This window comes from Ascaphus truei, chromosome 7 (assembly GCF_040206685.1).
Source record: "Ascaphus truei isolate aAscTru1 chromosome 7, aAscTru1.hap1, whole genome shotgun sequence".
Lineage (NCBI taxonomy): Eukaryota > Metazoa > Chordata > Amphibia > Anura > Ascaphidae > Ascaphus > Ascaphus truei.
The window spans coordinates 82,788,105-82,803,636 of NC_134489.1; the positions used below are offsets into that span (position 1 = coordinate 82,788,105).

At 39.9% G+C, this 15,532-nt stretch overlaps 1 protein-coding gene across 2 annotated transcripts in view; it reads left to right on the top strand.

Annotated features, from left to right (window-relative positions):
* The window catches only part of DPP4 (dipeptidyl peptidase 4), a 91,831-nt gene that overhangs the window by 48,950 nt on the left and 27,349 nt on the right, over positions 1-15,532 (top strand). For both annotated transcript variants that reach the window (XM_075609244.1, XM_075609243.1), the window contains 2 exons: positions 6,403-6,538; positions 8,337-8,375. In XM_075609244.1, coding sequence (XP_075465359.1) covers positions 6,403-6,538; positions 8,337-8,375 — 175 coding nt within the window. The remainder of the gene's footprint in view (positions 1-6,402; positions 6,539-8,336; positions 8,376-15,532) is intronic.

Here is a 15,532-nt window from a genome sequence, read left to right on the forward strand (position 1 = left end):
CAGCTCAGATTGTAATAAGTCTCAGGCTCTCACTACTCATTCAATGTTTTCACAGGAAACACTCTTCTGTACATCATCATGGTGCTCTTTTTCTTTCTTAGCAGTTGTATATTTTCATGCCTCTCCTGGCAGTGCACTACCATGGCCATGATGTGACATAGGCTGCTGGGGCTCTACTACAGCTGCTAATGTGTTAGTAGTAGCAGTACCTTGTGTCTTCTCTAGGGCACCACTCAATAATAGTATTTTTATGCCATGGTCACAATGACTACCTATACCACCACAACCACCACCATCACCACAACCACCACCACGCCTTCTTCTTCCCAATCCTACTAATTTTCCAATATAACTATAGATACTGTATTTTTATTTTAACCATCTACTGTGTGTGTCTATATTAACACTTCCATCCCGTGTGTAATGACATGGTGTGTGACCTATTTATCTATTTATAATCCCTCCGGTAGGCACAATCTTGTAGAAATGAAGATCAAAATGAACAGAGACATTAAAAAAAGTTAAAAGAAATTAAGATAAAAGTGTGCGATTTTTCTTCTTGCTGGGGAAAATACCAATTTCTCCTGATTCTCGAATTTCAGCTCAAAATTCTGCTCAGTTTATGATTCATTAACTTCCATTTATTTAAATACAAGCTACTGCATAGTTACCAGAGTTAACTCACCTTTCACTATATTGAATAGTGAGATATAAGTACAGTGCAAAAAGAACTTGTGATAATAAGCTTGCCCTATAATAAAAAAAAGAACATGATATGCAAAACTTAGAGGCAGGTTATTATAAAGTTGAGCGGATGTGTTTAGAATTTGTTCACAAAACGTTTTAGCAGTCTTCTGTAAAATATTCTCTGTAGGTGTACCTGAAGGCTCAGTTTTAGCTCCCTTTCTTTTCTCTCTATATACCCTCTCACTGGGAGACCTCGTTGACTCCTTTTGACTCCCCTATCATCTCTATGCTGATAATACATAACTACATTTTCATGTATCTACACTTGACCTTGCACCCACAGCCCAGTCAAAAACGACAGAGTGCATATGAGCTATCTCTGCCTGGAAGGACCTTAGTCACCTGAAGCTCAACATAGCTAACACTGAGTTTCTCATATGCTCTCTCAAACTAGGTCGAATTGTTCCCTTCTTCATTACAGTCAATGACATCATCATTCCTTCTCTCCCCCCCACTCCCCCCCCAATATAAACGCTGTCACTAAACCTTGCCATTTCTAACTTCGCAGCATTGCTAGGATACGCCCCATCCAATGTTTCACTACCACTAAAACACTAATGCATGCCATTGTTCTGTCCTGTATTGATTACTGTAACTTTCTTTCATTTGACCTCCCTGACTCACAGCTCTCTCCTCTCTAACAGTTGATTCAAAATTTAGATGGGTGAATTTTGGGGGGCGGATTTGAATCTGCAGCGGCTCGGCCGGTTCCTTTAGTCTGCGGATTTCCACGAATCAATCTCAAAAAGGGCGATTTGTGTTTTGCCGATTTTTATTATTATTACTAACACACTCTGTGAATTTCGCAACCCATGGACGGATTTGCAGAATCCAATCCGCGGATTGTATTCAATGGCGGATTTTTCTGGATCCACACAGATTGAAACCGACCAAATACGTCCGCGGATTTTACACCACAAAACAGATTTTGGGGGGGGAATCTGGAAAATGGATAAGGACGGCTTCGCCCATCTCCACATACAATGCTTCCACTGCAGCTAGGGATTCTGGAAAATTACATGCAAATGAGAACACAGTGTCAATCTTTTGCTTCAAATCCATTTTATCATGGACCCCTAATTAAACCCCCATCAGATTCACAAACTTAAGTGGAAAAAATATATTTTCAACAATCACTAAATATGAGATTTCATTATACTATAGCACCCTCTAGTGGGCCATAGAATAAACACAGCTTCAGACAAGTGTTTTTTGGTTGCACTGTGATTTTGTTTTCTAAACGTTGTTTAGTTGCCCTACTCTTCATTTTCTTTTCAAAAGGGGGGCTTATATACATAAACATGTAGTGTAAAGGGTATATGTTACTTACGAATTTGTTCATATTTATTGTCTTCAGTAAAAAAGTAAAGTAAAAAATTCGGTATTGACTATTGAAGGACATGTTAACTTCTATTGTAACGGTGCCCAAAGCACATATAGTATGAAGATGTTATGAGTATGTGTACATTAAAATAGATACTGTTAAAATACTGTTAGTATTTAAGAGCTTTAATGGGAAGTAAATATTTATATTTGGATATGCCAGAGGTAGCCAACTCCAGTCCTCAAGAGCTACTAAGTTCACGTTTGCAGGATATCGCTGCAGCGACTGAGCCACCTGTGCTGAAGCAGGAATATCCTGAAAACCTGACCAGTTGGTAGCTCTTGACGACTGGAGACGCCTACCCATGGAATATACTGCAGCCTGCACTAATTAATCCATTGTAATATGGAAAGGAATTCGGCAAAATGGCCAAACAGAAAGAGGACTCTAAAGCTCTTTGAAATGGAATGGATGTCCGGTTCCTTTCATGCTCTTTTCCATGATTGTTACACTATAATTGGTGAACCTGTTCACAGTGTAGACCAGGGTTCCAAACTCCAGTCCTCAAGGACCGCTAACAGTCCAGGTTTTAAGGATATCCTCTCATTAGTGTATACCAGAGAAAAAGGAGACCTAGTATTTAAGCACTCGATCACTGCTGATGTATAGTGATAACATTAAAATACTTTATTTCCAAACAATGAATTAAAATAATGGGGTTTAAAATAAAGGTAGATCAAACAGCTCGTGACTGTGGATCTGTTGTGACATAGCTCTGGCAGCTACATTGATGAAACGTATGGGGGATCCCTGATAGATATTCAGGATCCCTTGCCGTATATATGCAGCCTACTAATGGTGTAGTAATAGGACCAATGTTAAACCACTCTTCCAAACATAATAAACACTCTGCTAATTTGCACAAAGTGTAACCACCTATATCAATGATAAATGCATGCACATTAAGTGGTGGAGAAGGTAAGTATTGAGCTAGGTACAGCGATGCGAGTTATACTGAGGAATATACTTGGCTTAGTTTGAAGAAACACTTGCCACGGAGGGACCCCTAAATGAAGAGTTGTATAGGCAATAAACCCTCCTTATCAATCGACATGAACTGCTGTTGGCTATCTCAAAGGTGAACATATAGTGCTGATGATAGCCTTATACTGATAGCACACAGCTGTTAGAACAGATCCACAGCATGTGAGAGGTGCCGTGAGTCTGGTCTAGTTAGGATAAATCTCCCAAACAGATACCCCAAATAGGGGAGTGTTGATACTCACAGACACACACTACAGCAGTATAAACCAGGCATGTCTAATGCTATCCTGGTGTTGCTCAAACAGCTAATGGTGCAGTTCCACAGGAGGTAGTGTACTGATAGCACACAACTGTTAGAACAGATCCACAGTATGTGAGAGGTGCTGTGAGTCTGGTCTAATTGGGATAAATCTCCCACACAGATACCCCAAGTAGGGGAGTGTTGATACTCACAGACATACAATACGGCAGTTTAAACCAGGCATGTCTAATGCTATCCTGGTGTTGCTCAAACAGCTAATGGTGCAGTTCTACAGGAGGCAGTGTATGCCGTCAGTAAGCTCTGTCAGTGTGGATTAATATCCCACACAGAGCTGCCCAGATAGGGAGAATGCTAGGTGTATCAGGGTAGGGTAAGGTAAGGTAAGCACAGGAACCAACCAATTCAGTAGGAATATAACGCGCGATGCATTGTCCCCTACATCAGCGCTGATCATTAATATATCAGCGTTGATGTGCTCGAGGACATGCCTAGCTAGGATAGTGGTAGAATCAGAGGTTCCTAAGCATGGAAGATCGTGTAGTGCTATGTATGGCACACAGGATCAATTATCAACAAACACGCCGGGACTTCGCAACTATGAGACCAATGTCAGTAATTGTTGCTATTTCAAACAAGAAAACTTCCCGCATCCCGCGTGTATGAGGGGTGAGTGGCCGACGCCACTCACCCCTCATACACGCGGGACGCGGGAAGTTTTCTTTTTTTGATATATTAATGATCAGCACTGATGTAGGGGACAATGCATCGCGAGTTATATTCCTACTGAATTGGTTGGTTCCTGTGCTTACCTTACCTTACCCTACCCTGATACACCTAGCATTCTCCCTATCTGGGCAGCTCTGTCTGGGATATTAATCCACACTTAAGCAAAGGAATGGAAGCAGGCACACGGTCTTTCTAAAGGTGCAGTTTATTGTGCACCTTTAGAAAGACCGTGTGCCTGCTTCCATTCCTTTGCTTAAGTACCTCTGGGATGTCTGGACCTCCCTGGATACAGCGCACCGGCAGATAAGTACCCCCCTCCAGCACCTACCAGCGGTGTGCATGTGCTTCTACATATTAATCCACACTGACAGAGCTTACTGACGGCATACACTGCCTCCTGTAGAACTGCACCATTAGCTGTTTGAGCAACACCAGGATAGCATTAGACATGCCTGGTTTAAACTGCCATATTGTATGTCTGTGAGTATCAACACTCCCCTACTTGGGGTATCTGTGTGGGAGATTTATCCCAATTAGACCAGACTCACGGCACCTCTCACATGCTGTGGATCTGTTCTAACAGTTGTGTGCTATCAGTACACTACCTCCTGTGGAACTGCACCATTAGCTGTTTGAGCAACACCAGGATAGCATTAGACATGCCTGGTTTATACTGCTGTAGTGTGTCTCTGTGAGTATCAACACTCCCCTATTTGGGGTATCTGTGTGGGAGATTTATCCTAACTAGACCAGACTCACGGCACCTCTCACATGCTGTGGATCTGTTCTAACAGCTGTGTGCTATCAGTATAAGGGTATCATCAGCACTATATGTTCACCCTTGAGATAGCCAACAGCAGTTCATGTCGATTGATAAGGAGGGTTTATTGCCTATACAACTCCTCATTTAGGGGTCCCTCCATGGCAAGTGTTTCTTCAAACTAAGCCAAGTATATTCCTCAGTATAACTCGCATCGCTGTATCTAGCTCAATACTTACCTTCTCCACCACTTAATGTGCATGCATTTATCATTGTTGATATAGGTGGTTACACTTTGTGCAAATTAGAAGAGTGTTTATTATGTTTGGAAGAGTGGTTTAACATTGGTCCTATTACTACACCATTAGTAGGCTGCATATATACGGCAAGGGATCCTGAATATCTATCAGGGATCCCCCATACGTTTCATCTACGTAGCTGCCAGAGCTATGTCACAACAGATCCACAGTCACGAGCTGTTTGATCTACCTTTATTTTAAACCCCATTATTTTAATTCATTGTTTGGAAATAAAGTATTTTAATGCTATCACTATACATCAGCAGTGATCGAGTGCTTAAATACTAGGTCTCCTTTTTCTCTGGTATACACTAATGAGAGGATATCCATAAAACCTGGACTGTTAGCGGTCCTTGAGGACTGGAGTTTGGAACCCTGGTCTACACTGTGAACAGGTTCACCAATTATAGTGTAACAATCATGGAAAAGAGCATGAAAGGAACCGGATATCCATTCCATTTCAAAGAGCTTTAGAGTCCTCTTTCTGTTTGGCCATTTTGCCGAATTCCTTTCTATTTTACAATGGATTAATTAGTGCAGGCTGCAGTATATTCCAGGGGTAGGCATCTCCAGTCGTCAAGAGCTACCAACTGGTCAGGTTTTCAGGATATCCCTGCTTCACCACCTAGTTAGCACCTCACCGTGGTTCACAATATCAGCTGTGCGGGGTTCCCCTTTATGTGTAGCCTATCCTCTCATTAGCACAGGTGGGCCAATCATTTTCAGGGAACCACCCGTGCTCAAGCAGGGGATTCCTTAAAACCTGGACTGGTAGTGGTCCTGGAGGACTGGAGTTGGGCACCACTGGTGTAGACTGTTCCTGTCTTATTGTGTGTTTGCTATATTTTACAAAATGTGTTGCAGGTTGTGATACCTTTTATCAGGTATACAATATGAGAAGGTCTTCGTAGATTAAATGATGGTGGGCTGGAGGAAAAGACCTGACAGGTTTCACTGACTAGTGAACAAAACAAAGCATTCAAGTACTCCATACTTTACAATTATGAAAGGTATTTGTAAAACATGCCAAATGTACCAACATTATGGGATTTCCAAAAAAGAGTGTGTACAAGTAGTTTCCTGTGTATGCACCAAATGTTTGTGTTCAGCGCATTTAAAAATATAGTATTGGAGAATAATTTTATTACAGTGGTTGAACAGAAAGAAAAGTGTCAAGGACAGAATAACCCCATACCCAATGTGAATCATTTCATTCTCCTTGTTTCTGTACTAATTCCAGTGATCATTACCTAAGTGGGCTGACTTGGGTAACAGACAAACGTATCACCATTCAGTGGCTGAGAAGGATCCAAAATGTTTCCGCCCTTACTATATGTGATTTCGGAGAGACGTCTGGAAAATGGAATTGTCAACAGGTACAGTATGTGTTAATAAAGTGGTTTGTTTTGCCTTTATGTGTTTTCTTTTTAAAGCATGAAGCTAGAAAGGTTTTATTTCCATTACCTGTAGTACCACACTTGTTCTAAAATGCACAGATTCTAAGTATACAATTATTACCCCTATAGACATCTGTAAATAATCTGGATTTAGAATATACAGTATCCAGCTGTAGTTACTATAATATTATTGAGAAACCTGAAAATAGTTATTTACTTAGAGGGCGTTTCAGCGTTCACACATTTAGCAAAGGCATGTTTTGTAATAATTAGGCAAACACTCTGTGCTTTTATCAATTTTACAAATAGACTAATAAATGCAGTCTTATATTTATTTTGTGATCTATAATGATAATGAATTCAGTGAGAGCACAAGGCATATTATTAAATAATCTGTGTTATCAATGTGTGTGTATGTAAATTATTTATATATATATATAATCAAAAAATAAATAGATGATACCGTTCTGTGGCTAACGAAATGCTTTTATTTGTGCGAGCTTTCGAGATACACTGATCTCTTCTTCCGGCGATGTTACAGATGTTGTGGTGAGCAGTATCTTCCACAGGTGAGCAGTATCTTCCTTCTTCGTGATGGAGTATAGAGTGTCTGTGCATTTTCATTCTTCCTTGTAGTTTTTGGCTGGTTTCCCCAATGTAGCAACCTTGGTCACATTTGTTGCACTGAATCATATACACTATATTTCTCGATGTGCACAGACACTCTATACTCCATCACGAAGAAGGAAGATACTGCTCACCTGTGGGACATCACTTCTCACAACCAGATCATTCCATAAATGATTTAAAAATCAAAATCCTCAATGGAATGTTTAAAAGCACCCAAGAACGGAAAACATTTGAACTCAGAATGATAAGACTCTTTGACACCAAAATCAAAGGACTTAATGCGGACATGGGTTTTCTTACACCCTATCAAAATTGTTTGTAATTATCCTGCTTGCCTCTATTCTTATCCACACTTTCTCTCCCCCCCAGCATCCATTTCCCTCCCCACCTTTCTTTGACACTGTCCCCTGGCTTCAAACACTTAACACCCTACCTTATTTACAGTAAATATCTGTTGGTTTTTTTTTTCCCTCACTCTACACTGCTTTAGCCATTGAATCCTTTGTATATCAGTATTGCTTGACCTGAAGAAGAGAGGAGAACTCTCGAAAGCTTGTCCTATGACATAAATTGTTAGTCCAATAAAAAAGGTATCACCTAATACTGAAGAACTCATTTATTCTGCACTATCGCAACTGGACTAACACGGCTATTTTCTGCTATATATATATATATATATATACACACACATATATACAGTGTTCAACAAACCTATACATTTGCTCTCCCCGGGCGAGTGGATTTAACCCCCGGGCGAGTAAATATTGGCCCAAGCAGCACACGTTTGGTACTAGGTGGCGAGTAGATTTTTTTGTGTGGTAGATTTTTTGGTGATTTGTCAACCACTGTATATATATATATATATATATATATATATATATATATATACACACATATACACATATATTTATTAATATACCATTTACATTATACTGTATGCATACATTAGTATATATATATATATATATATAACTGTAGATAATATATACAGTATGTAGTTAGCTGCATAGTTCTAAAATCAATCTTGTTTTGCATTGTAAATACAAAAGTAAACATGGATATTTAAAGTGTTTTGCACCCCCAAAGAGTTTTAATGGCTATGATTGGTGAATATGATAATACAATTATTTTTTTTTTTACTCAACAGTCAATTCCTGAACAAAGTTCTACTGGCTGGGTAGGAACAGTAAGTATGTTTTATTGTACTAGCAATTTAAAATGTTACAATGTACAATATATTTACATTTTCTTCTCGATTTGAGATATTTATTGAGATCATTAAGGAGACATTATTATGCATATGAATGCATAATATTATGCATATCTTGCCAATATTTTTGCACATTAAAAAAAGTTTGTGTCCCCTTCTTATTAAAATACATACTGCTACCTCTTTCGGACTCTCCCGGTCCGGGCCCGAGATAAAGATATAACCAGTCTTCAGTGCAGTATTGCTAGGTTCATATGGTCAGGTAAAAGGTCTAGAATTCTAAATAAAATACAAGAGAGACCCCCAAAGCTAGGAGCTAGATCTTGCTGTGCCCAATCTGAGAAAATATTTTCAGGTTTTTCAGCTTAGCCAGCTACTTCTCTAGAACTCAACAAGGGGTACGAGAGCAGGGTTTGATATAGAGGACCTTGTTTGGATTAGATTTTTCTATGACTGGACAGCAAGGATAGACCTCCAGCAACCCCGATGATTAAACATTCACTGGCACTTTGGGACCGGCTTAAATTTAAGTACAGATTTACTAACAAAAATTCTAGTATGATCCCACTTTTCTATAACCCCCAGTTTGCCCCAGGAAAGGAGAAAGGTGGTTTTGCTGCTTGGAAAAGAGGTGGAATAACTCAGATCAGGCACATGGTATCTGATAAAGAGATTAGGGGTTTTCCAGAGCTTCAGGAGAAGGCTGATCTATGCCTGGAGAGGTGTTTAAATATCTCCAGTTAAAACATTTTATTATGATAAAGCATACAAGCTTATCATTGAAGGCTGCAACCTATGTTGAAATGCTCTGTATCTCAAGAAATTTGGGTAGGGGTTTAATCTCAACCATTTATCAGCTCCTGTTGGATGTAGATCTTAATATAAAGACCATCTATATGCAGTGGTGGGAAGAGGAGATAGGGGAAGTCCTGGAGGTTGAGGTCTGGTCCGATATATGTGAGGCAGTGGCTTCCAGTTCCATATGTACGACCATAAAGGGAAATACATATAAGATGTTGTGTCCCTGGTACCCTACACCAATAAGACTGCATGCTATCAATAGAAATATATCCCCCCTATGTTTCCGTGGTTGTGGACAGTGAGAATCTCTTTTGCATTTCTGGTGGTCCTGTCCAGTTTATCGCCCCTCTGGTGGCAAATATTTGACCTAAACAACTCCTTAGGAGACACGACGATGGTCCCAGACCCATGGCTGGCCCTATTGGACAGACCCCCTCCTAACATACCCAAACACTGATACAAACTAATATTTACATATTTTGCTGGCCGCTACATGCTCTATCGCTGCATATTGGAACAAACAGTCTTGCCCAGGACTACTACCTATCAAACGAAGGATATGGCATATCCTGAAAATTGAGCGTATCACAGCATATTTACGGGAAAAATCGCATACAGTGGCGGCCGCCTTAAACCTCCTGTGGCCATTTCCAGCGATTTTTTTAAATCGCGGGCAGATGCGGGCCGTTTTCGGCCGTTTTGGGCGTTGCGGGCGCTTTCAATGTTAAATGCCATTAGCACTGTCTGGTCAATGCGGCTGACGCGCGGCCAAGCCCGTGAGAAACGGAAAACATCCCCGAATTTTTTCGGGGATGTTGGAGGTGAAAAGGAGGGACACAGGAGGGTGGCGCGGGGCTTGATCCAGAGCTAGCATTGCTTTAAAAATAGATGAGGGGATTTAGAAAGATCTGGGTGGAGGAAAGATTTTGAAGATAAGAATAGGACTGGGTGTTGCGATGTAATTCTAAGAATAGCGTGAAAATGTTCCCTTTTAACCCCCGCCCTTTCCCCTCGTTAGTTGTTGTGTTCTATCCCTCACGGATGTCCCCTCCGCCCTCCCTCCCCTGAATGGTTGACCTATATAATTTCCGTGTAATACTATGACTACGAATATTCGTTGGGTTAAGTTCCCGGTGATAAAAGACAACTGTCGATATATTGTAATGATTAACAGCTTTCTCTACCCTTTTTTCCTTTCTGTACCCCAATACGTTAATTAAATGTAATTTAAAAAAAAAAAAAACATTCTGTAACTGTGGCGAACACTCTTTTAATGTATTTATCTTTCAAATACTCTGTAGATTTTACATAAAGTTTAATGGCTGACTTTTGTCTCTTGGGAAGTAATTCATGAAGAGGGGTTCTCAACCTGACATGTTGGGGGTTCTTGAGGACTGGAGTTAAGAATTCAGCACTACCGCACAAAATCTCCTATTCAAATTAATGGCACTATCACATTTTAGTGAATTACCCCTTTAGCATCAATGTGTCATGTTATTTTTATGGGACAACAGGATAAGATGCATGTCTTGATGAGTGTGTGTGTGTATATATATATATATATATATATATATATATATATATATATATATATATATATATATAGATGTGTATATATATATATATATATATATATATATGTATATATGTATATATATATATGTATATATACGTATATATACATGTATATATACATGTATACATATGTATACATATATAATGGAAATATTACTGTATGTTCATCTGCATGTCTTAGACAGGTCTGCAACCCTATATTGTTTGTTTGACAACTTACTTATGATATATACATCTATATCTTTATCTATATATATATATATATATATATATATATATATAAAAAAAGGGGGAAGGAAAGCAGCGCCTATGCTAAGGTTAACTAGGCAAATAAATATATATCCTATACACCAACTGTGCAAAAACTATTATTAATCTATACACTTAAACAATAAAATAATTGGATTATCCTAACACAGATATTAAATAGACCTATAACCAAAAACACATGATCTATTAATAGTATTAAGAAAAAATAAAAGATAAAGCCAAAAGAAAAAAGAGAGTATGAACACCAGTCCTCAGATAGTCCAATAATGATATGGATCCTGGTATGAAGGGTCTCCTGCTGCTCTCCAAAGTGGACGAACCACGTCCACAGGGCATCTATAGAAGAAAAGGGAAGAGAGAGCGCATACCCATAGCGTAAAATAGTCAATTTTAATGAGGGGAAGGGAGGGGGTTAAGAAATGCGCTTACAAGAAAGCAGTAAAATCAAGCATTGTGTGAATAATCACCACCATCCGGTTTGTATCTGCAGTATCCTGGGGCAGTCCCGATCGTGCAGCAATAGGATCAGTGTCCAAACAGATGTCCAGGGCTGGTGTATTCCATATACACGTGTAGGGTCCTGGAAAGATGGCTCCTCGTGGATCAAGCCTTTGCAGCAGTCGCGCGGTTCAATCAGTTCCGGCGCGCGGTGATGACGTCAATGCCCATGCGTCTAACGTGATGACGCTCCCTGACGCGTTTCGTCACTCACGGGTGACTTTCTCAAAGGGAAGTATAGAGAAGGGGGAGGTCCAGTACTTTATATGCTCTCCAATTATCTAGATCACTGGGAGTCTCCCCTTCTCAGCTGTATATACGCTTGGTGCTAGTTGATATTTGTTAGATGCACACAATGCATATTAAAAACCTTTGAGTTGAAGGAGTAAAGAAAAAATCTTATTCAAACAACAATTAATTAGATGAAAAAAAGGCACATAGTATTCATATGGGGAGTCAACCTTCACATAACATGACAAAGTATACATCAATAATTGATAAACCTGTCATACAAATATCGTGAAAGATAGACATGCAAGGAATGCATATTTTTTACAAATCGTGCATGTATATGGTCCACTCAGCTGACATGACCATTCAAAATATAAAAGGTATCTCCCTGTATAATTACATATAAAAATACAAATTGCATACAATTTAACAATACCAAATTGTGTTGAAAAACATATAAATGTAATTCCAATAATTAAACAGAATCAAATGAAAGACACAGTAAGAAAGCATTATTACCAGATATTGAACCCTATAAGGAGGGCAATTTCCCATATTAACATATGCCTAACAACTTAAGCACAGTGCATATATTTATTCAAGTCTATAGGCCAGGGCAAAGCAAGGTCTCAAGAGGGGGTGAACTGGGATATGAATGTAGTAAGTGAAATATTATGTGCTTGTAGATAAGTGTATGAGTGTAAATATAGAAAGTTATCAATTACTACTATATTAAAAATCAATTACATTACTACCAATATGTGAATAATTCTAGTGGTGATGGAACTAAGTCCAAGTGTGACTATATTTGTGCGTGAATAATTGTAATAAAAACTATATAATAAAAATAATTAATGTATAGTGATATTTAATATGTACTATGTGTGTGACCATACACCAAAAAGTGAATATAGTGTAAGCTAAACTAAAATAATGTGGTCCCAGCTCCGGTACAGGAGAGGGTGTGAGGGGGGGGGGGGGGGGGGGGGAAATGGGAAAGGGGGAAGGGGGGGAAAAGGGGAAGGATTGGAGAGGAATGGGATAGATGGTTGGGAAGGGAGGGATCTAGGATATCCCAAGGAGAGATCCAGACAAAAGATAGTGGAGGGCAGAGGAAGTCTAGCAGGAAGAGGCGTCCAAGCATCATTTTACAAAGGTACTCACATCCAAGCATTCATTAAGTCCACCCGGGCTTAAAGTGCCCAATCGGTGGATCCAAAAAGTTTCCCGCCTACATAGAGTTTTAAACCGATCACCGCCTAGGGTATTTGGTGAGATGGTCTCAATTCCCATTACTCGCATAGTTTTAGGGTCTTGTTGGTGGAATGTTTTATAATGCCTGGACAAACTATGGTTGTTGAGACCCTTAATCACATTTCTCCTGTGTTCCAAAAAACGCGTTCCAAGAGTCCTAGTAGTACGTCCAACATATTTTAAATTACACCCGCACTGGATGATATATACGACGTACGTACTAAGACAGTTAATGGAACTTTTAATTGCATGAGTGGCCCTTGTATTAGAGGAACTAACCTGAGTCTGGCTAAGGAGATGCCTACAAGTGATACATCGGCTGCGACCGCATAGGTGGTTGCCTGGTGGACCCTTTTGGACCTTATCAATGGTGGAAGTGGACGAGGACCTTAATCTAGTGGGGGCTAGAATGCTTTTAATGCTTCTAGCCTTTCTGTATGTCACAGTAGCCCTATCGGGTAAAATGGGTGCCAAAAGGGGGTCACACTTAAGAACTGACCAGTGGTTATTCAAGATCCTATTTATGGCTTTAAATGACTGATTATAATCAGTAACGAACCTTGATGTCGATGCCTCCATCCCTGAATGTGCTGTTGGTGAATCGTAACCGAGACGAGTCCCCTTATGATTTTTCTTTTTAGACTGATTCAGTAAGGTAGATCTGTCAGATGCACTCACCTTGTCAAAAGAGTCGGAAATCAGTACTGGATCATACCCTTTAGAGAGGAACTTTGTTCCTAATGATGCAGACTGGTTCTTGAAATCCATATCCCTAGTGCAGTTCCTACGTAGTCTGTGGAACTGCCCCAAGGGAATGTTGTTGAGCCATTGTTTGTGATGGTTACTGGACGCATGGACATAGCTATTTACAGACACAGATTTGAAGTGTGTGGTGATGATAATATTCAAATCTGTGTCTGTACTAAGAGCCAGGTCCAGAAAGACAGTGGATGATTTACTGATGTCAAATGTGAACTTTAATCCTAGCAGATTGTCATCGAAGGAGCTCAAAATACTATTTAACACCGATGTTTCTCCATCCCAAATGATAATAATATCATCTATGAAACGGCCATAGTATACGAGACCCGCCCCAAGCAAGATGTTCTGCCAAACGGAGGATTCCTCCCAATACCCCATAAAGAGGTTGGCATAGCTAGGGGCGAATCTCGTACCCATGGCCGTTCCACAGATTTGTAAATGAAAATCACCTTCAAATAAAAAATAATTGTGTGTGAGGATAAAGTGAATACATTGTAAAATAAATTGTTTGTGTTTTTCCGGAAATGATAAATCCCTGTCCAACCAATACTTAATTGCTTCTATCCCCCTGTCATGTTCAATGCAGGTGTACAGTGATGTAACATCACAAGTGGCCCATAGATAGGTTGGTTTCCACCTAATCTCGGAGATGGAATCAATGACATGGAGCGTGTCCCTAATATGAGCCATAAATAGGATCTTGAATAACCACTGGTCAGTTCTTAAGTGTGACCCCCATTTGGGACCCATTTTACCCGATAGGGCTACTGTGACATACAGAAAGGCTAGAAGCATTAAAAGCATTCTAGCCCCCACTAGATTAAGGTCCTCGTCCACTTCCACCATTGATAAGGTCCAAAAGGGTCCACCAGGCAACCACCTATGCGGTCGCAGCCGATGTATCACTTGTAGGCATCTCCTTAGCCAGACTCAGGTTAGTTCCTCTAATACAAGGGCCACTCATGCAATTAAAAGTTCCATTAACTGTCTTAGTACGTACGTCGTATATATCATCCAGTGCGGGTGTAATTTAAAATATGTTGGACGTACTACTAGGACTCTTGGAACGCGTTTTTTGGAACACAGGAGAAATGTGATTAAGGGTCTCAACAACCATAGTTTGTCCAGGCATTATAAAAACATTCCACCAACAAGACCCTAAAACTATGCGAGTAATGGGAATTGAGACCATCTCACCAAATACCCTAGGCGGTGATCGGTTTAAAACTCTATGTAGGCGGGAAACTTTTTGGATCCACCGATTGGGCACTTTAAGCCCGGGTGGACTTAATGAATGCTTGGATGTGAGTACCTTTGTAAAATGATGCTTGGACGCATCTTCCTGCTAGACTTCCTCTGCCCTCCACTATCTTTTGTCTGGATCTCTCCTTGGGATATCCTAGATCCCTCCCTTCCCAACCATCTATCCCATTCCTCTCCAATCCTTCCCCTTTTCCCCCCCTTCCCCCTTTCCCATTTCCCCCCCCCCCCCCCCCCCCCTCACACCCTCTCCTGTACCGGAGCTGGGACCACATTATTTTAGTTTAGCTTACACTATATTCACTTTTTGGTGTATGGTCACACACATAGTACATATTAAATATCACTATACATTAATTATTTTTATTATATAGTTTTTATTACAATTATTCACGCACAAATATAGTCACACTTGGACTTAGTTCCATCACCACTAGAATTATTCACATATTGGTAGTAATGTAATTGATTTTTAATATAGT